Genomic DNA, 26873 nt, shown 5'->3' with positions numbered 1-26873 from the left:
CTTTAAGTCTGGAATGGTATATGATGGCACATGGGGATGCAAAGAACTAGAGACCAAGAAATGTGCACCAGGGAGAAGAGGTGGCTGGTAGTGCTGGAGAAAGAGAGTTAGTGATGCGATGGCCTCAATGAGGTGTTTGCAGGCCACCCAGGGCCTGGCTAGGGACAGATGAAACAGGGGACAGGGGATCCAGCAAAGAGGCTAGACATTTGACAGGTCTGCTGCTGTCACTGAGTTACATGTCCACTCCCATCCCCATCATCACCACCACCACAACCTCCATCACCACCAGCACCATCATCACCACCACCACTGCTAACATAACACCAGTGAACAATCTTCCAGGCAGAGGCTGAGCAACCCTACTAGGTGAAATGATGCATCATGGAAAAGAGTCACTGGACATGTTCACTGTGTACATGGTAGGGTAGGAGGTCAGGGCCTTCTATCTTATCATATTGCACTGGAATATGGGAGGGGAGAGTAGGCAGCCAGTGAGAAAAAGCCTAAGGACCAGACCCCTCTGGGATGCAGAGGCCGTGCTCGGATGCAGTGAACCTTCCGAAGCAGTGGCCACCATGAATTTTTCATCTATACTCCAGAGAAAGAGCAGCCACAGACAGCCTTGAGCAAATGTGAACCCCGATGCTGAACCATCGGCTTTGATGTCAGCCAGGAAGCAGGGCTTGGGCCCTGGGAAGCTCTGACACTCACCGTTACTGCTGTTGTCATCCACCAGGATGATCTCCTTGAGCAGATGCGGGGGCGTGCGTTTGATGGCTGAGTGGATGGAGCGCAGCAGCACCGAAAGTGCTTCATTGACGAAGATGAACACGATGCTCACCTCTGGCAGGCTGTCAGGAAATGAGAGGTTACGGCACCTGCAAAGAATAGCCAAGCACTTAGATTTGCGAGTGACTCAGCTAGAGTCACCTCAGGAGCTGACCCACCCCATGTCCTGGCTCCAACTTTGCTGGAGGGCTCAGGAGTCCAGATTCTTCCAAGGGCCCCTTCTTTGATGCACTTAAGATGAATCCTAAATGTCCAGCAGTAAGGCCCACAAGCATTGAAACAAGTTCACCCCACACCTGAGTTGAATTTGTCGGTGACTATGCCAGCTGAACGGTAATGCTATGAGCACTTAGGACAGCACATGGCAGCTGGCAGGTAGTCCCTGATTGTTTACTAGAAGAATGACTTAATGTTATTAAATCCAGTAGAATGGGAAAGGCAACCAAAGTAAATTCGTAGTATTTCCAAAATGGCAGCCAACACCTAGGTGAGGCCAGACCTCAGGCACCCAGCCTCAGGAGACAAAGATGCCTCCTCCCAGAGGCTTCTACTGCCAAAATCTACTTCCCTTCACTCCAGAAGGCCTGCGACTTCTCCTGCTTCTCGCTCATCACAGAAATTCAGTTTCCAGAACAGGGTTGGAGCTAGAAACAGTCTCAACATGAGGAAAAGGTAGAAGGACCGGGTCCAGTCTCATTTCACAGACGGGGAGACTGAGGCTCAAAGAGGTTGAGTTCCCACCTATGGCTGCATTCAAAGTCAGCTACCATGACAGAATCCCAACTCTGGTCCTCTGACACCTGCACCAGGATCTCTCCTTGAAGGAGAAATGGCCATGAAAGAGAATGCCCCTAACTGGCCCATTTCCCCCTAGCTCTGCTGAAACCCTGAAGTCATTTGGTGGTCTCTTGAGGACTTGAGGTATTCCCCATATGAAGAGGAACACAGTTCTGAAATCAGACCCCATGAGAGGCCAGACAATGGAAAGTGCCATGGCTCCTGAGGGTGGTTCCCTCCTCTGCAAGCATAGTCTCTATGGGCAGGAGACCACTGCTGGTGCCCTTCCCTGCCTGACACTAAATGCTGTTCCAGAAGGCACTAAGCTCCCATTTTCCATGTAGATGAATGAAAGAATGGGGCAGCAATCACAGCCCTGTCCCAGGCCCTGGGTTTGGAGAGGAGGGTTCCCACAGAAGGCTCTAGGGGTGTAGGGCTGGTGACCATGTTCCACTGCTCCAGAGTGGGAGGTGCAGCCAGGTCAGAACACGCAATAATGAGCATAATTGCACGGGGCTTCTGCTCGTCGGTAATTAAAGTGTTGCAGAATAGGAATGGGCCTGCTCTTCTTTAATGAGGAAGGCTGCAGGATAACCAGCATTGAGCAATTTGAAGAAATCACCATGAGGCCCCAGCCTGCTTAAGAGCATGAGATTAATAAACTAAGATCAGCATCTCTATGGTTACCAGAAATGTACAGAAACTTTTCCCATTCTATTTCCAGCTCTCCTTCTCTCTCGCCAGAGAGGAATGAGGGAAAGAAAGAGTTGAGTCTTTTCCCAAGTCTACTTCATCCTTGTGATTTTAATAAAACCAGGTTAATAGATTGGTGTAGAATTCATTTGTTCGTGCATTTAATGGAATAGATATATATTGAGTATCTTCCTCTAGGCAGGTAGTCCTACAGGCACTGAGGGTACAGCAGGAAGTGGACACAGTCCCACAGTCCCTGTCCTCATGGAGCTTATGCTTTGACAGAGAAACAGATAAATATGGAAGAAAAAATACAATTTCATGTAAGTGCTAAGATGAAAAGAAACTCTAGGCAAGAGAACAGGATGGTGCCCTGGCAGCTGTTGTAGAAGGAGTGGTCAGGAAGGCCTCTCTGAGAAAGAGAGGTTGGATCAGAAACTTAAATGGCATGCAAAAGTGAGTCGTGCAAGGGTTCTGTGGGTCCAACGGAACAGTGCTGTGGCTGAAGAGGAGGAAACCAGCTGATTTGACAATGACGAAAGAATGAAGGGAATAGAGAGGGAGGTGAGGGGAGGAACTTGAATGAAGGAGAAAGACTGGCATGCCTTCTGAAGCTCATCAGATCTTTTCCATATTTTAGAAAAGAAAACTGTGAATACAATTTTCATAACAGCAATTAAAAGATTTGTGGTTGACAGTCAAATAAGTCCTCTAGCTAGTATTTATTTATGGTGATCAAGACCAGCAGCTGGGCTTTCCCTAGGCACGGAAACTGACAGAGATGAGTATTAACACACACACCATTTGTTAATTGCATTTAAAAAGTAATACCATATGTGGCCAAACAAATAGCACATGAATTTTTCTTTTATATAAAGTATAATAGACAGCTCCCAAGAAGGCCAGTGGATTGGTACAAGTTCACTGTCCTCCCTACTAAACTCCACCAGCAATGAAGACTTTGCTTCTGTATCTCTCTGCACTTCCCCAGGGGGTCTGCTCTGCGTTCCCAGAGCCTCACTATCCAAATCTCCAGGGTGTTCAGAGATGGGGGTTAACTGTTTCCCCCTACTCTCTTCCCTTCTTAATTCTGAACATAGTGCCCAGTCTCCCCCATCTGAGGAAACCAATTTTAATTCCTCCCAGCAGCAGCCATGATGGTTTGAGCTGCCAGTCTCTGGAAGCTGGTCTCCTGATGGTCTTTCTCCATGCAGAATGAAATGCTGTATTTGTTTAATAAGCTAAGCCCTGCTGATCACAATTTTCGCATGAAAGACTTTTGAACATAAAGTTTTCTTAGGAAAACTCATCTGAACATAGCTGAACACACTCTCTAGTGCGTCACATTCAAACCTGTTTATTGTCTGCCCCGCTCTACTAGAATGAAGCCCCCTGACAGCAGGAACTTTGCTTTTGGACTGTGCTGTCTCCTAACCTTGGACTACAGTCTGGCACTTAGTAGGCACTCCATGAATGTTTATAGAATGAAACAAATCTAACAAGCTTGCTTATTTTATCTACGGCCTACATTTTGAGTGCCTGCCGCTGATGTCAGACTGCTCCTTTTTCTTACAAACCTCCTCCCTTGGAAGGAGAGTCAGGTCCTCCCCCCGCCAGCAGGCTCCTGTTCTCCCGTGCTCCCTCCTCCTGCAGGAATGGCCCCAATTCCTCACATTGGAAGTCTCCAGAAGTGCTCAGTTTCTTTACACTGTAATCCCTCCAGGCCAAATGACCCGACCTCCTTAAATCCTTCTTTTCTCTTCTCTCCTGGGACGGCTGGGGCCTCCTGGTGATAGCCATGCTGCTGCTGTGGCCTCTCTCTTGGCATCAGGAGACACCTTCCCTCAGCCCTCAGTTTCTCAACACCTGACCTAAGGTGCCCCTGGGTGAGCAGAGCAGAGAGGTGAGGGGCAGACAGGATAAGGAAGATGATGTGGGGGGATCGTTTTAGGGAAAGCGTTTGAAGGGGATGAAGTCACCCAGATGCTGTTCCCAGCTCTGCCCCACCTTGCTGTGTGACCATGAACGAGCCACCTTCCCTCTCTGCTCTATGTCTTGGTCACAGAATAAGGAAGTGGAAGGAAAGGATCACTCAGATGGCTTCTCTCCACAAGATTGAGGCTCTTATATCTCACATGTTTTCCAGCTTCCCCTCCCTCCCAACCCGCAGACGCCACAAGAAACATCCCCTTGCTACCATCATGACTACATAGGGTGACCAACTCGTCCCAGTTTGCCCAGGACCTTCCCAGTTTCAGCACTGAAAGTCCTAGGCACACCAGGTCAGGCGGTGCCCCATGCCTATACCACCAGCTCTGAGGGCACAGACTGGCCTTGCTCACACCCTCCTGCCCACTGCCCCACACCATGATGCAAGCAGCAGGTCTTCCATTGGTATCTGTTGAATAAATTCCCTTTCAGATTCCTCAAAACACCTTTTCACCTCAACACTGAAGCAGAATGTACATTGCTGAAGGGTAGGGGCAAAAAGAGAGAAGAAGAAGAACACGTCAAGAAAGACATCTACATCCTTCCTGGTCATGCCATCCGCATCACTGCAGACACTGAACTCAGGAGAAGGCTTTGTGCTGTAGTCTGAGTCACCTTGAAAAGAACATGCCTCCAACACTGTGTGGGAGAGGACTGCTCCGGACCCACGCCCAGAGCTTTTGCTCCAGAGTCCAACCACTTTCTTGGCCTGGCAACCAGCACTGACCCGGTGGACTTTGCTCCCAAATCTGCACTGCTAAGATGCCCTCCCAGAGCACCTGGATTTTCCAGGATTGGGTCACCCACACACTCTGCTCCAGTTCTGCCATAGTTGGGACCCTCCCAGAGCCTCCCTCCCCTCTGCCCTGATGTCTGCCTCTGCGCTTGCCTCTCTGCTCACCTGTGCAGGGAAGGGCTGAGGACACGGATCTCTGGGAGTCACACTCTGGGACCAGCACTTCTGTGTTTAAGCTCCTCGAGAACTCAAAACTGCACGAGACTGAGCCCATGCTCATTTTGAGAACAGGAACATTCTCCTATAAAATTAAGCCATAAAAACCTCCCTTTTTACTTTTATTCTTGTTCAAAGCTGAGCCATTTTCCACTAGAGATAAAAAACAAGGCATTTCTGAGAGGGAAGGGATATGACTGTCTAATAATCTGGAATTGATGGTCATGACAGATTCCGTTCTATTGAGTTCGGCACACAGAAGGAGATGCAGGGATGGGGAGCAACAACTTAGGGGGCTTCTCTGCAGAGATCCCCCAGGACTGTTTGGAGATATGTATGAGGCAAATTTACACCAAGGGCTTCAGTGCTATATGATCATGAGAGGCGGGGAAGCAGTGGAGGAATAAGTGAGGTAAAGCCCAACTCTTGGCCACCTGCTAAGACCCAGGGCAATGGCCAGACCTCATGCGCTACAGCCGGACACCTCCACCTTGGATTGGCAGACCCTCCCCTCTTTGACCTCAGCAAGTCTGCAAGGTCCTAGTCTATCAGAGTGAATTGTTCATAGAGGCTGCTTGACCTGGGGGTGGGGGATGGGAAGAGTGAGCAGGCCCCTTCTAGAATGCAGACCAAAGTAGACTGTGAACTGGGGTCTGTCTGCCAAGACGCGCTGGGAACAGCATCCAGCTATGCCAGGGTTCTGGGAGTGGAGGCCGGGCCCACCTGACAAAACAAGTGAGACGGTGGCACTCCAGGGCAACCACTCCTCTGAGGGGATCGTCCTGGTCCTGCTTTCTCCCCAGGCTTTTCCTGGAGAGTCCCTCCCCTCTCAGCTGTAGTCAGCACACAAGGGTTCAGGCTCACTAACCCCCTGGGACGTACACCCAGGGAGAGGGTCTGACCCCAGGATCGGCACTGTCTTCTTGGCCCTCATGGCCACCATGGCCTCACTCCAGGCTCTGTCTCTTACCTGCACCCATGGGACTAGCTTGATTCTCCTCTGGCCTTACGCAGATACATCTAGCTTCTTCCAGATCTTTCCAGATTAGATTCCCAGGCCTGTCAGTTCCCAGACTGCAGGACATAATAAAACCAGAGGATGAGGGCAGTGTGATGGTTCCCACTGGCCAAGAGAACAATCAAGACTGTCCCTCCTTCTGGCTGGTATCTGTATCCCCATAGCCTCTGAAGCTAAGAGACTGCAGGGTGCTTGCTGCCCCATGCAGAATACTTGGAAATAATACTAAAAACTTCCATTTACTGTTTACCATGTGCCAGAAACCATGCCGAGACTTGTTCAGATGTTTTGACTATTTTCCCCATTGTATTCCTTTCCACAATCCTATATGGTAAACAGCATTATTATCCCCCATTTAACAGTTGAGGGAAATAGAGTTGAGATGGTAAGTTATCTTCCAGGGTTTAAACCTGGGCTCATTTGATTCCAAAGCTTGTCTTCATAACCCTGCTGAATGATGATTTCCATATCTTCCTTTCCATACCCACCCAGAAGTGCCGACTATGAGACAGTGGTGTTGTGTCACTGGCAACACAGAGACCTTGAGGGAGGGGCGAAATGAAGGAGTAGTTTCCAGGCTGCCAAATGTGCATGAAGAATGGAGAGGCTGTATTCTATCTAGCAGGACAATGTGGACAAATATGATCAACACTACTGAGCCTCTGAAGCCCAACACTGTCTTCCTGTGACACTCCTGCCTCCAATATGTACAATCCCGGTGGCTCCTTACACTGAGGCTGCTGTGTCTTCTGCTGTGTAGCATCTCCATTTGACTCACAATTAACAGGACCAGTGACTGATTTCCTGATCCCCAAATAGCCATCAAAGAGCTAGCTGTGGGCCTATGAGGCAGCCTAGCACAGAAACTCTGCGTAGCTGGATCTCGTAATGTTAAAGAATGACCAGTGGTCCTGTCCAGCCTTTCTCATGGAGGGGCTGAATGTAGGAGATCCTAAGAAGGTGATAAGTGAGGCCCAGCGGAGCAGAAATGATGGATAGGAAGAAGGGCGTGTCAGTGAGTGAACCGTAGACGTGGACATGAAGTCACTGTTAGAAACACAGCAAAAGTGGGGCAAAGAGGATGCAGGCTGGAGTTGTCCAGGATGTCTTGAACCACGCTGCCTCCTCCAGAGTCTGCCTGTGTGGCTTCTGATTGTGTGATTGTGGGCCTTCATCGGCCTTCAAAAAATCCCAACCACCTGTGGTTACCTGCATAGGTTTGGTTCCTTGCTCCCTGAGAACACATACATAACCCAGTAGAGAAAGACCAATTCCCTTCCTGGGTGGACTCCAGTTCCCTGTGAGACTCTCACAGATTCTGCTTTTCCTTCATGCCGTGTACATGCTATTGCAATGTGTTTTTATATGTGATCATTTAACAAACGTCAGTGTCTCCACTAGACTATAAGCTGCACAAAGTTAGGGCCATGTCTGCCTTGCTCATCAGGTATCCCTAATACTGGGTATGGAGTTCAGCATAGAGTAGAAATTTAGAATGCACCTGGTGATGGACTGAATGAACACATGAATATATGAACAGTAGAAAGAATTCAGGTCCATAAGGGCTCTGTGGATGGGAATTCCACCATGACCTGATGGGAGTGGAATCACTGAGTCGTACATTTATCCCTGCCTGACTGCAGCAAGAAGACTAGATCATCCCACAAGTCAAAGGGGTAAAGAACAGGATAATGGAGGCAGGGTGGGGATACTAAGTATATCCAGGGACTTCAGAGACTTGGCAAGACACTACATCTGGCCCAGATATGGAAGAGACAATGGACATCTGCAAACCAGGAGTTCTGCAATGCAAGAGAAATCGGGCAGGCCTGCATCTAAGAGCAGAATTTGGTGCAGGAATTGCTGATGAGTAAACTGCTAAGTACATGTGATCATCAAAACATCCAACTTTCATCCAGAGGCAGAAATTCAACCATCATCCTTTCAGGTGAATTTACCAATTTAGAGAAAGGCTCTGCTATGTAAAATGTAGATGGAAAATAGGTAAAAACGGAAGAGAATCATTTACAATGTAAGCAACCAACAGGAAGCAGGGATATCATTTGTCCCTAAGACATCTTAGGGATCTGCGGAATGTGGGATCCCCAGGCTGAATGAACAGCCACCCAGGGAACAAAAGCCAGCTGGCTCTGATGGAAAAGTCACATTAGGGACTCTCTGTGTGGTGGGTTTGTCAGTGAGCAGGCCAGGCCCGTAGCACCTACAGCTGAGGAAGGTGTGGCAGAGCAGATCTGCTGGGGCAGGGAAAGGCAGATCTTGATAGATCCACCGGGACAGGGGAAGGTGGGTTCTAAGGAAGAATGGGGCAACTTTGCTCTCTAGCAAAGCCTGGCTCAGGGCTTGGCCTCTGACGCCCAGAACTCTGGGGCTGGAGAAAAATCATTCCCCAGGGACTTCTGTGTAACCTGTCCTGCAGTGCCTGTCTGGTCCTGCTCTCATCTACTGCCAGGGCAGTGTCCTGTCCCATGTGCTCTATGTCCACATAGCAGTCCTTCAGGTTATAAAAGTCATGATCATGTTCACTCAAGTCTTCTCTTTTACAAATCAGAGACCCAGACAATAAAAATGACTAAAAGTTAAATAGCAGTTCCTATGTGTCAGGAAGTGGCCCATGAGCTTTACATACATTACACAAACTTTGCAGTACCATCCCTAACTTACAGATAGGAAAACCAAGGCACACAGAGGCTAAGCAGCTTGTTACTCAGCTTATAAATGAGAGACCTGGCCTCGGAAAGCAGGGAACCAGGTTTTAACTACTACTCTATAATCTAAACAGAAATCTCACCTGTTTGTCGTACTACCCAATTTCTCTTCTGGGTTGTCCTCTTGTAAATATTTCACTTTCTCAGTATCTCTTAAAATCCAATTCTGCAGTTGTGATCTGAGCAGCAGAATAGAACAAAGCTATCACCTCCCTCTTTTAAAACATTATACTTCTATTAGTATAGCTCAAGATTATATTTCTTTTAAGAATAACATCAAAGTCTTGGCCCATGATGAAATTAACATTAACAAGAACCAGAAGTATTTTTCCAAAGCGCTTTAGTTAAAGAGTGTTTTCCCCTAACTGTGTTTGTACAGTTAGCATGTTCAACCCAATAGCAAAATCATGATTAAGAATGTTTACTTTAACCCTTTGTCCTTAAGCTGCCTTCATGGAGAACACATTGTCCATAGGACTCTGGGTCTTCTCCACAAAGACAAGATCCCAAACTAGAAAAGCTCACCTGGGCAGGGCTGGGCAGGGCAAGGTGATAAAGTAGTGTCCTGGAATCATCAGACCTGTATAAAAATACTGGCTCTGCCACATAGCACCTGTGAGAATTTGAACAAGTTTCCTAACCGTGTGAATGTTCAGTATTCCCTTTATAAAATCGGAATAATAATAACAACCCCAGAGGCACGTGAGGATGAAGTTAAATAGGAAAGTGGATGTTAAGCGTTTGCATAGAACCTGGCACACAGGAAGTGAGCAGGTGACGGCTTGTGAGTCATTCGCTCATGCGCAGCAACTCTGGGACGGTCCAGCACTCACAGCCTACCTGCTCCTGCTGGAGCCATCTCCCTTCTCCCCCAGGACCAGCTACAGAATTTGTGGGGCCTAGTGCAAAAGGAAAACGCAGTGCCTCTGTTTTAAAATTATTGTTATGAACTTTAATATAGCGACAGCATTAACCAGCCATAGAGCCTTTCTGGCTCTAGGATCCGGCTGCATACTGTCTTGGTTTCCTAATACTAATGCTGTAATACTAATCACTGTAACAAATGATTACAAACTTGGTGGCTTAAAACAACACAAATTTATCATCTCATAGTGCTGGAAGTCAGAAGTCCAACACAGGTCTTGCTGGGCTGGAACTGGGGTGTGCAGCACTGCATTCCTTTCTGGAGGCTCTTGGGAAGACCCATTTTCGTGCTTTTTCCAGCAACTCAAGGCTGCTCACGTTCCTTCCCTCGTGACTCTCTCCCATCTTCAAAGCCATCAGTGGCCACTCGAGTCTCTCAAATTGCCAGTTCTTGTTGATATTCTGCCTACCTCTTCCACTTTTAAGTGCCCTTGTGGTTAGACCGGACCCAGACAATGAATCCAGGAAAACCTCCTTAGTTTAAAGCCATCTGATCAGCTACCTTCCTTCTATCTGCAACCATAATTCCCCCTTGCTGTGTAACATTACATACTCATAGGTGTGGGGGATTAGGATGTGGATCTCTCTGGGAGGCCATTATTCTGCCTACCCATGAAGCCAGGACCCCCAAAGTTCAAAGATCCCAGATGTCTCTCTAGAGTCTGGACTGTTAAAACAACCTTGCCCACTGAACACTCACAGCCCCATGAGATGGTCCCTAACCTGCTCCCAGACAGACCAGTGCCCCTGACTCTGGGCTGTATTCTCTCTTTGCTATAGTCCTGTGCTGCTCCTTATCACTTTGATGCTCACAAAGGATTATCTCCAGCTCCAGACCCAGGGTTCTTTTGTGAGCCTGTGTGTGGATCTGTCCCAGTTGCCCCCACCTAGGGCTGCAGAACATATTCTGACCCCCTTTGCCAACCCCTCATGTCCTAACCCCAAGCCCTAACCCACCTGTCAAACCCAAGAGCAAGTGTATCCTAACCCCTGGGAGGGAGGGACATGGGCCTCAGGGGACACTGGTGAGAAGGGCAAAGTCATTATTGATAAGGCTCAGGAGCCTCTGAAGATCTGCTGGCAAGAGGCAGGAGGCAGGGCCTGCCAGAGTCTTTGCCCTGAGCTGCCTTGGAGGGCGGCCATAGAGTTGCCATGGAAACACAACCCTGGAGCTTGAGACTGGAGCCCCCACTTCTCCTACCCACACCCATGATCCCTTAGACTTTCCTATGCCCCTTGTTTGGAAACAGCCACTTCTTGGAGAAAAGAATGTGACATGAGTCTGAGGCCAAAGCTGCAGAACTGGAGAGCACACATGTGCCACCTGCCTGGCCTGGCTGTCACTAGGGCGGGAAGCCCACCTTTCCGAACCATCTCACACTGGCTAGCTCACTTCAACCCTGCACCATCCTCCTTCTCCACAACTCACACCCATCTTCTCAGTGACCTCCCAAAAGCTGTCCCCTCCTCCTACCTCTCCACCCCTTGGGCAAAGGACTTCCTCAGTCATTTTCTCACATCTCCATTTTTCAAAAAGGAATGATGTTTCACTTACACACGGTAAAATGCACAGAGCTCCAGTGTATAGTTCAATGAGTTTTGACATGTGTACGCCTCTGTAGTCCACACCCCAATTGAAACTTGATGTTTCCTTTTTCTCTTCTTGCCCCTCCTAGATTATTTTGGAGCATACCAATAAGGAGAAAGAGGGTGGACACCGAGAGGCAGGAGGAAGCACACAGAGAGAGCCACAGGACATCTGGAGCCTGCAGCTGGGGCTATGAGGGATGGAGCTGGGTCCAGCCAGGCTGGGATGAAGCCTTTCTGCCCTTCAACCCTGAGACTAGGTATCTTCCCAGACGAGGAAGGAAGCAAGTGAACCCCTGCCCAGCCCTGGCCAAGGCCCCCCATGGATGAGGTCCGGGAGGCTTCACCAGAGGAGTCTGAAGTGTCCTGCTTCCCCCAGGTCTTCCCACCTGGATGGCTGAGGGGTCTGCTCTACTGCTGCTGCAACACCACAAGGAGGATGAATGGCATTTTGATTTCTCCAGGAGCCAAGGGGTCTGGATGCGTGAGGAAGTTTGTCCCCTCTTTGTGTAGATGAGGTTGGAAAAACTGGTGCACTTCCTATGCCTGTTACATATTCATAGGTGTGGGGGATTAGGATGTGGACATCTTTGGGAGGCCATTATTCTGCCTATCCATGAAGCCAGGAACCCCCAAAGTTCAAAGATCCCAGATGTCTCTCTAGAGTCTGGACTGTTAAAACAACTCTCCCCACGGGAGTAGGTACAGGGAGGTGCCTTGCAGATGCCACCCTCCAGGCCCTGCCTCCCTGCCACAGAGGCACCAGAGGGACAGGGCTTCTGTGGCCATCACGTCCAGGCCCCTGCCTTACTAAAAGCCTGCGAGGACAAGTCCTCCCCGCCATGGAGGCTGGGAAATGGTCAGCAGACTTTGTGACTACCTCACCCTCCCATCACCTCTGTCTGGGTTCCCATCTCAGTGTAAACTCCAGGAGATATCTGTCTGGTGCTTTGTTGAGTGTCTGGCACACAATGCGTGCTCAGTAAATGTTGGCTGGATGAAAAAATAAATGGGCCTAGCAACTGGCTGGACCGATGTTTTTCCTTCTAGTTGTGTCCTGTCTTGTGTATAAGGCACTGAGCACAGTGTGGTCCTATCTAAGCCACATGACAAGCTGGGTCAGATTACATCTTTCAGCACCAAGAAAAAAAGGACACAAAGTAAGTGACTAGCTAGAGGTGAGAGAAAGGAGGGTGGGCAGGATTCTGAACACTCACTTTCTGATCCAGGAAGGAAGCCAAGAATAACATCAGGGTTAGAATTTGGAAGAGTAGAGCCAAGAATACCAAGAGCAAAGTACACAACACAAGCAGCAGGGACAGAAGTCTCGAAGAGCAAACCAGAATTCACAAGAGGCACAGGGACTCCGGCTATGGCAAGAGCCACACAGCATGAATCTTCCAGAGACTGCAGTGACTGTGGGCTTCCTCTCCACATGCTGACCCACCCTCTCAGTCCAAATCCCAACATTAGCTAGAGCCCAGGCATCATCCTAAGCCTTGGCAACAAGCCTTGGTTTCCTGTTCACCAAAACAGTTTTTTCCAACATGTAGACGCCAACCTTCCTTCTTCCAAAACTGATCAGTAAATGCTCACTGCTTTATTGCTAAAGTGGGCTTGCTGCTCCCATTAGAGTGACACAAATGGACCCCTCAAGGCAGTGTAGGACAGTGGTTACATGCCAAATTCCATTGCCAGACCACCTGCCCCAGCTCCGCCACTAGTGACCTTGGGCAGGAGATATCATCTCCCCATGCCTCAGTTTCCTCTTCTGTAAGATGGAGGCTAATCATAGGACCTACCTCAGAAGGTTTTACTGTGAAGACTCAAGGAGTTCTTATAAATTAAGTGACAAACATATGTCTGAAAACATGGCTCATCCTATATAAATGTTTGCCAGTGTCGTTCGAAATAGGATAAGAGTAAAATTTTGAAAAGATGTTTCCAAATGAATTAAGCAGGATGAGCCAAGCAATGGCCTTGTTACAAGGCAGGGATGTTTTTATGGAAATTAACAGACAAAGGGAGGCACTGTTTTACCTAAGCACATACTTGTTTTGTGTGGTTCACCAACAGCTCTCCAATCCTAGGCGTGTGTCTGGCACGTGAGCTGAAATAGAGCTAGACAGAGCCTTCTAAGTACATGTGCAAAGAGAACCCTCCCTTGTTAAAGCCACTTTCACAGAGCCCTCCCTGAGGAGCGAGGAGGCTCTGCTCTGCCTTTTATCAGAGATTATGTTTTTCTCTCTAGAAAAAGGGGCTGACAGAAGTTGCTTGGTGCCACGGGGGAGGTGTGGAAGCTCCACAGACTGTAAAGTTCTGTGCAGAGGGAAGGTCTTTCTATGAGGACGATTGCTCCTCTCCAGCAGCTCAGGAGAAAACTGCAGAATTCTGCCCACCTAAAGTCCTTCAAAGTTCCTCCCTCTCTCAGGCAAATTCCTCCCACAGGTGAGAGTGGGTGGGGCACTTCTCTCGGTCAAAGATGAAGGGCTCCCACCTGGGCTCTTATTGTGCAGCATTGTGCACGGTCAAAATAAACAGTGGTAGGCCGATGTCAAAGCCACGATCCGGCATCTGAGACATGGGTTCAAGGCTCAGCTCAGCTGCTTATCTTACTGTGTGACCTCAGACAACACTCTTTCTGCTCTTCTGTTTTCCTCAACTCAAATGGGAAGAATCTACCATTGCCTGGTGTACCTTCACTGCAGTGTTGACGTGGTCCAAATGGGAAGGTACTATTGGCACGTCCAGCACTGTGTGAATCCCAGTTGTTGTTATAACCAGGTTACAATCTGTAAAATCTACCCTTTCCTTGGCTTCCTTTTCATTTTCCCTTTGATTTTGAACAAATACGTATTGAGCTGTGCCTGTGTTTTGTATCAGATTGACTGAAAAGTCCATGGCTCTTCTTCTGGCCGAGGTCATGGCCAAGTCCCCTGCAGAAACTAGAGGGCCCTATTTCTGATTACCCCTTCTCCAGAGCTCCTATGTGCTCCCCCCATCAGACCAGCTCCTCTCCAGCCCCAGGAGTGGTCACTGCAGCTCCTCTGTGGACTGAGGCCCTGTGGCACTTAGCTGAGGTCACCTTCAGGATATTTCCAAAATCCAACCCCATCTCAGCACCTCCCCTGCTGCCATCATTGTCTAAGCCACCACCGCCTCTCACCTGGAAGCCCCCTAACTGGTCTCCATGCTCCCAGCCTTGCCTCTTCAGTCTGTTTTCAGCATAGCAGCCAGAGGCACCTTTGCAAGTGACAATCAGAGCATATTGCTAATCTGCTCGAGCCCTTCCCACGGATCTCTGTCTCACAGAGTAAATGCCACACTCCTTGCAAAAGCCTATGAAGCCCTTCTCCTGGGATTCTCCTTGACTGCACATCGGAATCACCCAGGAGCTCTAAACAATACTGAAGCTGAGTGCCCCCCAGAAACACTTATCTAATTGGTCTGGGGTGTGGCCTTCGCATCAGGATTGTTTTTTAAGGTTCTCCTGACGTGTAGAATGTGCAGCAAGGTTGAGAACCATTGCCCTAATGATCTGCTTCCTGTTGCTCCTCTGGCCTCATCTCCAACTACTGCCCCCTTGCACACCTCGTTCCAGCCACAGGGGCCTCCTTTCTCTTCTTCAAACATGACATGGCATGCATGCTTTTGCTTCGGGGCCTTTGCACTTGTCACTTCCTCTGCCTGAAAGGTATTCCCCCCATCCTCCAACAGTACCCCCATGGCTTGCTTCCTCTTCTCCTCCAGGTCTTTGCTCAAATGTCACCTCTTAGTGAGGTCTTCCCTGACCACCCAGGAAAAATTGCAACTCCCCACTCTTGTCCCAGGTGTCTCTCTCTCCGACTTTATATTTCTCCACAGCACTCACCACCATCTAACATACTACATATTTCACTTCTTTGTTTTGTTTACTCTCTGTCTCCACCCAACTAGAATGCCAGCTCTGTAAAGCAGGGGTTTCTGTATGTTTTGTTCACTGCTTTGTCTCTTGTGTTAGTCCATTCTCATGCTGCTATGAAGAAATACCTCTGACTGGGTCATTTATAAAGGAAAGAGTTTCAATTGACTCACAGTTCCACATGTCTGGGAGGCCTCAGGAAACTTACAATCATGGTGGAAGGCACCTCTTCACAGGGTGGCAGGAGAGAGAATGAGAGGCAGCAGGGAAAATGCCAGATGCTTATAGAACCATCAGATCTCATGAGAACTTACTCACTATCACGGGAACAGTATGGGGGAAACTACCCCCATGATTCAGTTACCTCCTACCTGGTCCCTCCCACAACACGTGGGGATTATGGGAACCACAATCCAAGATGAGATTTGGGTGGAGACACAGCCAAACCGTATCATCCCTGTACCTAGATTATGCTGGCACAGAAGTGCTTAATAAATGACCTGCAAGTGAAAGCATATTCTTCTCTCCCTTTGGACATCCTCAGCTGCTCTTTCATCCTAGCCCAGTCCAGTTCTCCCTGAGCCACAACCAACCATACCCAAGTATACAGTATATAGCAGGTGTTCGATGAGTATCTGTGGAGCTGAACTGGATCTTCTCCCTAAAAGAACACAGTCTGCAAACCCAGCAGCAAGATCTTTCTCAAAGACTCCAGATATAAGCTCATCATGGTTTGCAGCTTAAAAAAAAAAAAAATGTAAAAATGAGGAGAAAGAGGGGAAAACACTGTGGGGGGAGCTCACAAAAAATAATGAGATTTTCTCAGCTGAGGTACGTGCCCATATTTTTAATAATTGGGAGTAATAAGAATTCTCAGTGAACCTTAAAGGAACATCCTTCTGTAACAAAGAGAGAAGTCAAGACAGACTTCTCTGTTAGATGTAATGACTTGTTAGCCCCGCAAGTAGGATGTACTTTAAAAACTAATTTACAGAAAAAAGATTATTCATAAAAATGCAACTAATTGGGTTAAAATGACATATTAACAGGAATGTGAGATGACTGTAGTGCCCTTAAGGAGTAAATTAAGTTGTTAATCCTCAAAATCTCTACTGGAAGAAAGCTTTGCCCCTACTCAGCTAATGGAGAAACTGAGGCTGAGGGAAGAGGAGAGTGACTTGCCTAATGCAAGCCAAGGGGACAGGCCCTGGTTGAAGCAGGAAAGGGACCCAGGAATCCAGGCGCCCAGTCCTGGCTCTGTTCCCAGCACTCTGGAGACCCCATCTCCCCACAGGCAGGTCGACAAGGTCCCGGTCACTGACTCTGCTCACCCACTGGGTCTGAGGTCAGGCAGGGGTCGGTCCAGTGGCAGGCGGTCGCTGAGGTAGGCATTGTAGCCGTAGTACTGGAACTGCTTCAGGGCCACGCGCCGGCCTTCGGGGCTGAGCTCCTGGCCCCAGTGTGCAAACAGAGAGGAGTCTGTGAAGGGCTCAGCCTCTGCCTCCTCAGGCTTGGCAGGAGCCTCTGGAGAAAGAAGGAACAGGACACACTGGGTCAGAGTGCACCCCTGCATGTGCCATGACAATCCCTTTCCCTTCCTCACAAACAGCCTTTGGTAAAACAATCTTAGCCCCTTCTTTCAGGGGTCAGGGCTGACTTGGGTTTTCATGCTTTCCAAAGACCCATTCATCCATGAATCCATGCATTCATCTAACCCACAACCACCAGGCACAGGAGATTGAGAAATACACCTGACAAGGTCTGCTGAGAAGCTAATGGATGTGACCCTGATGCCCCATGGCTTCAAGTCAAAACTCCCTTTTTCCCCAGTCTGCCTCCCTGCCAGAGATGTTGGCCCCAGCCCTCAAACTGGGCATCTGCTTCTCTGTCCCTAGCTTGTACCCCCATTTCCTGCAATTCCTGAGCCCACCCCACATTGAGGCACCCAAGCTGGGAGTCTACTCCTCCACCCAGTTCTTGCCAGCCCTTCTCCCTCTCTCTTCACCGTCTGGTCCTGCAGTGAGTTGCCTGGTGCACCACGTGACATTCGCCTGACTGTCAGCACCCCAGCCAGACTGCCTCCTGCTGCTTCTGGACACTGCCCACCAGAATAGCGGATCCATGACACAGGTGACAGTCAAGCCACACCCAGCCTGCCCTACGCTCTGCGCCCTGCTCATGGGAGCCCTGGTGGACTTGGTGGAGGCAGCTCAAGGCCAGCGCATGGTTTCCCAGGAATGTCCCAGAAAAATGGAGGGGCATCACTAACGGTAAGAGCAGAGACCTTGAAGTCACACTGTCATGGATTCCAGTCACTGCTCCACCACGTACTGGCTACGTGACCATAGCACAATCAACCTCCCAAGGCCCAAACTCTCCCACCTAGAATGCGGAGATGATAATACCCAACCACCCTCCAGAGATTGTGAGGATTCCATTAAATAAAGTGTATAAAGCATTTAGTTCAGTTTATGTCTCAGAACAAGTGCACAGCCAATGGCAGTTAGGGTTATTATAGCAAGGGAAGGTTATTGAAATCTCTCTTTTATGGGGGCTAAAAGATAGATCTTGCCAGGACATAGGCTGATAGTCCAGGACTTTGGAATTAGTTTCCTGGGACAGGTTATCAGGTGAATCATTTGAGGTCAGAAATCAGAGAAATTGGACAGAGATGGCAAGCCCACTGGACAGGGCCTTCTATGCTCACAAATTCAGGAGGGAAGTAAGAGATGGAGCCAGGAGCCTGGAATGAGACAGTAACCAGAAAAAACAGAAGCGGGTCAGGGATAGGAGAGATAGGCAGGAGAGGCAGGCTTGGGACACCTGCCCACATCCCCTCGTTGACCTGTATGGAGCCAATGGGTGCATGGCACACCTAGATACAGGCTGGAGATGGGCAAGGGGCTAGCATTCTGAGGTCTTCCAGGCTGGAGAGCTTGGGGCTATCAACTACCACCTCCACTCGTGATGCTCTCCTGAAAGCCCATCTGGAAGAGAGGAGACTGCCTGGGAACAAAAGGGAGAGCCTGCCAAAATACAGGCTCCTCCTACCATGGAAGGGGTGCTCCAGTGGCAGGAAGCCTCCATCACCGGTAGCAGGCAGAGAGGCTATCAAGAGTAGAAGGGGACTTAGCAAGCCCATGATCCTGAAAGCAGAGATGCCAGAAATCTCAGTGTGCGAGTTGCAAAAAGATCTGTAAACGAACTCCCAGGTGCTAAACTCACTGGGTGCACATGCATAAGGTACCTCTCCAGGCCACGTCCTCCAAATGGGACACCCCTGTAACTCCTGGGATAACCATCAGAGCTAACACTTGCCGAGTGCTCACTCCTACCATGAGCCAGCATTTTCTCTTATCAACTCATCTCACCCTATAGGGTAGGAATTGTTGTCATCTTCATTTTATATATAAAGAAAGTGAGGCACAGAGAGAATAAAAAACTTGCCCAGGTTTACACAGAAGGAAGTGCAGTAGCTGGATTTCATTCCTGGGAAGACTCTCCCCAGGCAGTGGTTACCCCACTATGCTATACAGCCTCTATATGGCAATGGGCTGCTAACGTACGTGAAGTACAAAGACAAACATGGCATACCATCTTGGTGACTGATTCTCCTTAAAGACGTAAAAGCAAAGTCAGAAAATTAAACAGATTAGGATATATTGAAGAATAAAATGCAAACTATGCAAACACTTCTAAGACACAGCACTGTCAGGATTGCAGCGGCCTGCACAAAGCTCCATCCCCGAACTTGCTCATTCTTCTCCCCTACTAGGCATGCTTGAAGGGTAGCACAAGCATGCATGATCTTGAAGGTCCTTGTTATCTCTAAAAAGATGTATGACTCATTTGTTTGGAATGGGGGGTAGTAAAAATCTAAATCAGTGAACCAACTGAATCATATAATATTTAAAAGAAATGTAGTTTTATTGCTCTCGAATACCTAAATGGATATTACCAAGTAAAATGAGATCAGTTAATGGAAAATTATGATCCAAAATTAGGCCTGCATTGCATAATAATATGTCATAAACATATTAAAGTCCTGGTGACACCACATGCTCCTACCTTGTCACTCAGTATGGGCAAGAATGATGACAAACTCAAAGCCAGTGAGTCCTAAAAGATGAGGTGGGGGGCCTACAGCAGGAAAGATCTAATATTTGTTGGATTTCTGCCAAGAATCAAACACCATGATAGGTTATTTCCTTATTGAATGTTGCCTCTCTTCCTCCTCACTGGTGCAACTCCACGGAGCAGGACCACATCTGACTTGATCCCTGCTGGACTGCCAGCTCCTAGCACAGTAACTGCTTCTTACAAGGGACTCAATCAATCATTTCAAAATACATCAGTTAATAAGTAACCCATAGTGATTAGACATGATGAAACCAAAAGTGAAAAGGCCACCCAGTGTGTCAGTGACATCGAATAAAGGCCTGGCTCCTCCAAACTCCACATTCTTTTCTCTACACCAGGAGTGGCAAACCATGGTCCAAGGGCCAACACTTGTTTTTGTAAATAGATTTTTTTTTAGAACACAGTCACATCCACTTGTTAACATATTCTCTTTGGAGCTGAAGAGCAGAGCTGAGTATGTATGACAGAGATGATATGACCTGAGAATCTGGAAATACTATCTGATTCTTAAAAAAAAAAAAAAAAAAAGTGTGCCACCCCTGAACCTTTCCCCAGCCCTGTCTGCCCTGTACCTTAGAGTTGACTCTGCTGAGGTAAGGAGGCCTTGCCTCTCTGAACTCTATTTAATTTTTCTTTACTTCCAAAGAATTTGGTTAAGAACACTGGCTGTGGAGTCAGAATCCTAGTGTTTATTCTCCAGCTCTACCATTTGCCAGTTTGGTCCACCTCACCAAGCCTCAGTTTCGTCTTCTGGAAAATAGGGTTGATAATAATAGTGCCTTCCTCACGGAACATTTGTGAGGATAAATGAGATGGCCAGGTAAGGAGCCTGGCACAGTGCCTGGCACATAGTAAGCACATAAACATTGCTGACGCCCCCACGAAGCCCACAGCCCTATCGGACCGCTGGAGTTCAGATGGGAAGGTGACCTTGCCAAGGTCTCCAGCTCTGGAAGATGCTGATGCCATCCAGCCCCACATGAAGGCTCTCCATGTCCACAGACAAGTGGTCTATGCTTAACCAGACCTAGACTCCACTCCTGTCTCCAGTGAGAAAGCAGGCCTACATGGTCATCCAGCAAACGGGACCATCTTTGACATAAGGGGGATAGGCAAAGAGGCCTCAGAGAAGTGTCTGGGCTGGGTCCTCCACAGGGATTCTGGGGTGTCTGGCACATCTGGTGATACTCAGACCCTCTGATGTCTGACATCTAGGGATGAGGCATCTTCCAGGAGTGGAGTCCGGCTGAAGCCCCTGCAAAGATTCAGACCTACCTGGGCATGTCTGACCAACTGATGAGGTGACTTAAGAGAAGCACATCTCCAGGGACTGAGGACTCCCCAGGAGGGCCCATTCAAGGCAGAGATTGAACAGGGCACAATGAACTCTGTGAGCTGCAAAGCCAGAGCGTGTGGAAGAGAGTATTTGGAGGATTCTGAGCACAACACAGAAGCTGTTACTCACCCCCTGCCCTCACCCAGCCCTGAGTGCTTGTCTGGGCCCCAAGGAGAAATAGGATGAAAGGGAAAGTGAAGGGGCTGCTTCACCAGACAGCCACGCTTGGGGCCCAAGCAGTGCTTGAGTCGGGGAAGGTGGAAGGAAAGGAATGATGTGATTAGGGTAGGTTGGGGAGCCCCCAGTGGGGCCTGAGGAGACCCCCGGGCCAGGGGAAACATTACCATGCCATGTCCTTCTCTGATCAGAACCCTCCAAGGGCCTTCCACCGCCTTCTTGTTAAACGCCTGCAAGGCCCAGCACTCACCTCCCATCTCTGCCCCTGGTTTTCTCCTTTCCAGCCACACCAGCCACTCATCAGACTCACCAGGCACATCTCACCTGGGTGCCTCAACTCCAGCATTTCCCTGCACATCCTTCTGGCCAGTTCCCTCACTTCTATGTCTTTACTCAAAAGTCGCTTTCTCAGCAAGCCCTATCCTGAACATCCAGCCCTCTCCCCAGTTTTTACATATATAGTCTGTGATATGGTTTGGCTGTGTCCCCACCCAAATCTCATGTTGAATTGTAGCTCCCATAATTCCCATATGTTGTGGGAGGGACCTGGTAGAGGTAATTGAATCATGGGGGCAGGTCTTTCCCGTGCTGTTCTCATGATAGTGAATAAGCCTCAAGAGATCTGATGGTTTTATAAAGGGGAGCTTCCCTGCACACTCTTTCTTCCCTGTCGCCATGTAAGACATGCTTTTGCTCCTCCTTCACCTTCCACCATGGTTGTGAGTCCTCCCCAGCTTTGTGAAACTGTGAGTTCATTAAGCCTCCTTTTCTTTATAAATTACCCAGTCTCACTTACGTCTTTTTCAGCAGCATGAGAACAGACTAATACAGTCTCCATTCATTTTGCTTGTTGTTTGTTTCCCTGACCAGAACATGGCTCTGTGAGGTCAAGGATTTGCTTTGTTCTCTGTTGAGTCCCTCAGACTCAGAACAGCATCTGGCACCTAGTAGGTGCTCAACCAATACCAGTAAAATGAACAAATAGGGCATTAGCAGTGGGTCGTGGTGGGAGTCAGAAAGCCCTCTGCCTACTAGAGATTCCCCAAAACTTTCAGAGGGAGTGGAAAGGGGACTGCAGTCCTGTGCCAGCAGGTAGGAGCACAAAGCCAGTGAAGGCATGGCCAGGGCAAATTCCAGCTGTGTCTGGTTAATTCCTCCCCAGTTCACTTAAGCAAATGATTGTGCACAGTTACACAGACTGACAGGGCACGCTTAAGAGCTTTTCAGGTAGTTCCACAAAATATGGTCAGTGGTAAGCAATCTCCACTGCTCTCCCAGGACTCCTCTGTAAATTTCTTATACTGGAGAATTACTGGACTTCTCTCCCAAGCATCCACAATAGGACCGTGCATGGAGTAATTACCCCGAAATATAGGGAGAAGGAAGATAAAGAGGGAGGCAGGGAGAGAAGGAGGCTGTGTCTTCTTCTTGCCTCTCTCTGTCTGTCTTTCAAATCTCACCAAGAAAGGCTCAGAATCAAAAAGACTCCACTGAAGGGTCCAAAAATCCCTCCTCCCAGAAACCCAGGCACAAAGGGCAATGAGGTGGAAAGACCCAGAGACTCTAGAAAACTGACCTAAGATGCCCTCAGGAAGTGTCCAGCTCAAACCACAGAGCCACAGAGAGCCAGAGAGTCAAGCCAGGAGTTCTCTTCCTTCCTTGAAACCCAGCCCGCGGTGTCCCCAGAGCTCTGGCAGACATGTTGATACCTGTCTTCCCTCCTGGGTCTCCTCAGTCTCCAAGGTGCTTGTTACAGAAATCCTCACCGTCAAGCCCTGAAGGGAGGATTCCCTCCAGAGGACACTAATCACTCTACCCTTGAAGAGAAAGGTACGGTTGATGGGTCTGTGCAAAGCATGACATTTCTGACATTAACAGGCAAACAGGCTGACTCCTTCCTCATTGTTGACATTGAAATTCTCCCTGAGGGACCCAGCCAGCAGTCATTCCTGCTCATCCCCAGGGTGCAGGGAGCTGCAGCTTGGCTGGCCCTATTCAGAGAGGCTCCATGATGGCTGTGCTTCCCTTGTTTGCGGAGCCTTGGAACTCACTGTCAGCTTTGCCCACAAAGGGTGTTAGCCCCTTTTATCAGCTAAGCAATGAATATTTAAGCAAGTTTATTCTATGCCAAGCTTATTGCTTGGGTATTGAAATATTAAGATTACTCAGATGTGTTCCTTATCCTCATATAGCATCCAACTTAGTGGGAAAAGCAAACACATAGAGAATGTAATCAATTCTCTGATCAAGGGTGTATAAGATGCCATTGGGTCCCTGTAGGTGAGGGGAAATGCGGCAGGGGGAAGGCTTCCTAAAGGAAAGGATGCTTGAATTGAAGAATAAGTATGATCCTCAAGCTCACTCCAGGGCAGTACACCCCAAAGTAGAGGCCAAAAAGGACTAGGATGCAGAAGGAGGAAAGAACAGTCTGTGGGGCTCAAGGCTGCTGGACAGGTGGCTGTACAGATCTGAAACCAAGAAGCCAGACCCAGAGCATCCAGAGCCTCAGCAGGCTGAGGGTAGCCCATGGACGGGGGCAGGAAGAACCACAGTGAAGACTGCAAGACTGAAAGCCTTGGGATTAGCGTTATTATTTGGAAATAGTTTCTGAACCTACAAGCAAGCCTCCCAAAGTCCAGCATGGTAAGCATCACAAAAAGGTACTCTTTAAAGTGGTACTGGGTGCAGTGACTCATGCCTGTAAACCTGGCACTTTGGGATGCCAAGGTGGGCATATTGCTTGAGCCCAGGAGTTTAAGATCAGCCTGGATAACATGCAGAAACTCCATCTTTACTAAAGATACAAAAATTAGCCGAGCATGGTGGTGTACGCCTGTAGCCGCAGATACTCAGGAGGTTGAGGCAGGAGGATCACTTGAGCCCAGGAGGTCGAGGCTGCAGTGAGCTTTGCCGCTGCACTCCAGCCTAACAGAGCAAGACCCTGTCTCAAACAACACAAACAAACCACAGAATGGCAAGTGCATTATTTGGGGTCCAACTGCAGGCTGATCTTGGGTGTCTCCTCTAAAAACTTCATCCCTGGAGCTGATTCCCTAGTCCAGTGTACCCCAATTCCACTGCACTGCCCCTACCTCTCCTAGAATGTATGTTTAATCAATCCCATCATAGATGAGAGAAAACTGCAGCTGGAGACGTTAAGGGGCTTATCGCTGAGCTCACAGCCCTGACCATAGCCCTACCTGCAAATTAATGCGCCAGGACGTGTTGTCTGACTTGAGGACTGGAGAAACTTTAGTCCCCAGGAGGCTATTCACTTGGTCTGTACTGGTTCATACTTGTTGTTAAACTATTGAAATACCTTCCTAGCAGTAGCAAACAGCTGCCGCCTAGAATACCTCCAGGGCCCCCCTGCAACCCCAGGTGCTCTGGCCCTTTTCTTGGAACGCTCCAGTTCTTTTCACCAATCGGCAACTCAAAGACCCAGCCGAGAGCCCTAGGACCCTGCTCTAGGCGGTGTTGAGCATTCCTGTCAATTGGTTAGTACTGTCCCTTGCCAGTTGTGTGCCAAGTATATTTTGACTACCACTTGCTTGGGTCCTTCCTAGGTGGGCCCCTGTGAATGAGAATGATGGGTTTCTGGAGACCCACTCACTCAGGTCATTTCCTTCCCCACGGTCATGCCCAGTCCTTATTGTGCATGACCTGTTTTTCATAAAGTTCTACCAACGATCACATAGGGCACCTGGGAAACGCCATAATGTGGTCTCAGTGATAATGCCCACAGTGCCTGACACACAGCCCATTGATAAGAGTGGAGCTTACAGATACATCCTGGCAGGTCCATGCTAATTCATGGAGACAGGTGGGAAGTGGGGCAGGAAAGAGCTTGCAAAGCTTTGAGCAATTAATGCAACAAAAGCCACAGCTCTGAGCACTGTGCATGGGGTAACTGGCCAAGCAAGAGGAGCACATCGGGAGGCCCTGCCAAGGCTTTTGAGGTTTCTGAAGCCACTGATGCTAAAAGTAGGAATTCCTGCATGAAGAGTTCTGCTTCAGTGGGCAGCCCAAACAAAGTGCTGGCCCCACTGGCTGGTGCTCCAAGACTGCAGTGGTACTGAGATTGCACAATGGAGTGGAGAGGAAATGGGCTTCAGAGTGAAAGCGGTATTGTAATGCTGCCCAGCCCTCTCTAGGTTGGACTGCCTCACCTTCTAGGACCAGATCCCTGGAGATCCCCTTCTGCTGAAGTTGAGTCATTTTGCCAGCTCTTGCCATTGCTGGAGATAGAAATTCTGAGGAGCCGGTGGCTTTTTGGAGGAACTGCAGGAGAGGCTATAGCCCAGACCTCTTCCTTGGCAAGAATCTAGTACTCATATCTGCTCCTTGGATTGGAGGACAAGGGAATTGGAGGAGTCAAATGGCATGGTTGCTGCTGGAGGTCAAAGTGGTTTAGGGCTCCCACCTCAAGGCTGGGCCACAGGAATGGTCAAGTCCTGCCAAGGGGTCAGACAGAGCCACCCAGGACGCAGCTCACCTGGCTGAGGACCCCTGGCCTGCTGCCCAAGCTGGTCTGTGCACTCTCTGGAAGCAGCAGCTCTGCTTCTTGTCCCTCGGTTTGAGCACCTTTAGGGAGGTGTTCCCAGGAAACCACTGGAGCCTTCTTGTTTCTTGTGGTTTACTCTGTTTACTGTGTCCCTCTCTCAGGGAGAGGGGATCGCTGAGAAGGCTTTGAGGGTGGGTGGGGAGCAGGGGCTAGCTTTTGCCCTGCAGCCAGTACTGTAGCCACTGCTATTTCTGTTTCCGCCCTCAGGCCATGTTCATAGCAAAGCTCTGGTTGTTTGGTGATGAGATCTAGAACCCAGCGAAAGGAGGCAGGAGAAACTAGGACAGGCAGGTTGGGGTGCCAGGTATCTGCCTGCCGTGGGCCCCGAGACCCTCTGTGTCTGAAGCGCACTTGGGGTGCAAACCCAGATGGTCCTGTCTCCTGGTCCTCCTCCCAGAGTGTACTGGGGACCCCTTCTCTCCCCACTTCTGGGTCTGCTATTCCCTCCCTTTGGGAAAGACCCAGAGTCCCTTCAAGCGTTCGCTTTCTTCACTTGTGAGATGAAAACAGACTGTCAGGCTGCTATAAACAGTCACTGTGAAGTCGGCTTTGGGAAGATGAAGGCTAAGCATCAAATAATGCAGCAAGCATTGCTGAATATCCCAGATAAGAATTCATAAAGAATGTTTTCCTTTTCTTCCACTCCTCACTTTAAAAACAGCTTTATTGAGGTATAATTTATGTACCATAAAACTCACCCATTTTAAATGTACAATTCAATGATTTTTCAAAAAACTTTTCTTCTACTCCTGCAGTGCCTTGTTGCATGCTTTATTTTGGGTTAAAAAGAAGAGGGCTAATTGAATGTTCAGAAGTGTACATTTCTCTTGTCGGCTTTCAGTGAACTCCTGCCCACTGACTTCCAATGGTGAGAAGTCACCATTATTCCCACTAAAGAGCTTGATGCTTGGGCCTTGCCCGAGAAGCCCAGACCATACTTGCAGAGCATCAAAGCCCAGTTCACCCAAGCACTGCTAATGAGGGCAGGACTCACACCACCACGCAGAGGGGTCACATCATAAACAGCCGGAACAGCAGCGTTCAGCCTCGGCTGCCTTCAGCTTGCCATCTGCTGCGTCACCTTCACAGCCGGCGGACCTGCCCTCCCCCGTCTTCCAAACACCCAGCCTTGAGATCCAAATCCCAGCCTTTGTGCCTGGTCCCAGCCAAAGCCAGGCACTGAGACCCGTGGAAAGCCGGCTGGTCTGGGAGACAGGAAGCCTCAGCCTACCCTCATCTCCAACACTGGGCAAATCCCCAGCTCCCCGGGCCCTGTTTCTCTTCATAAGGTGGAGCC

General features: G+C 49.0%; 1 protein-coding gene across 2 annotated transcripts in view; it reads right to left on the bottom strand.

The window, feature by feature from the left end:
• The window catches only part of GALNT18 (polypeptide N-acetylgalactosaminyltransferase 18), a 371780-nt gene that overhangs the window by 168204 nt on the left and 176703 nt on the right, over nucleotides 1–26873 (bottom strand). For both annotated transcript variants that reach the window (XM_026454004.2, XM_026454005.2), the window contains exons 2-3: nucleotides 16691–16883; nucleotides 715–881 (exon numbers count right to left, since the gene is read on the bottom strand). In XM_026454004.2, the coding sequence (XP_026309789.1) occupies nucleotides 715–881; nucleotides 16691–16883 (360 nt within the window). The remainder of the gene's footprint in view (nucleotides 1–714; nucleotides 882–16690; nucleotides 16884–26873) is intronic.

This window comes from Piliocolobus tephrosceles, chromosome 13, assembly GCF_002776525.5.
Source record: "Piliocolobus tephrosceles isolate RC106 chromosome 13, ASM277652v3, whole genome shotgun sequence".
NCBI lineage: Eukaryota > Metazoa > Chordata > Mammalia > Primates > Cercopithecidae > Piliocolobus > Piliocolobus tephrosceles.
This window is presented reverse-complemented; position numbering and strand designations above follow the sequence as displayed.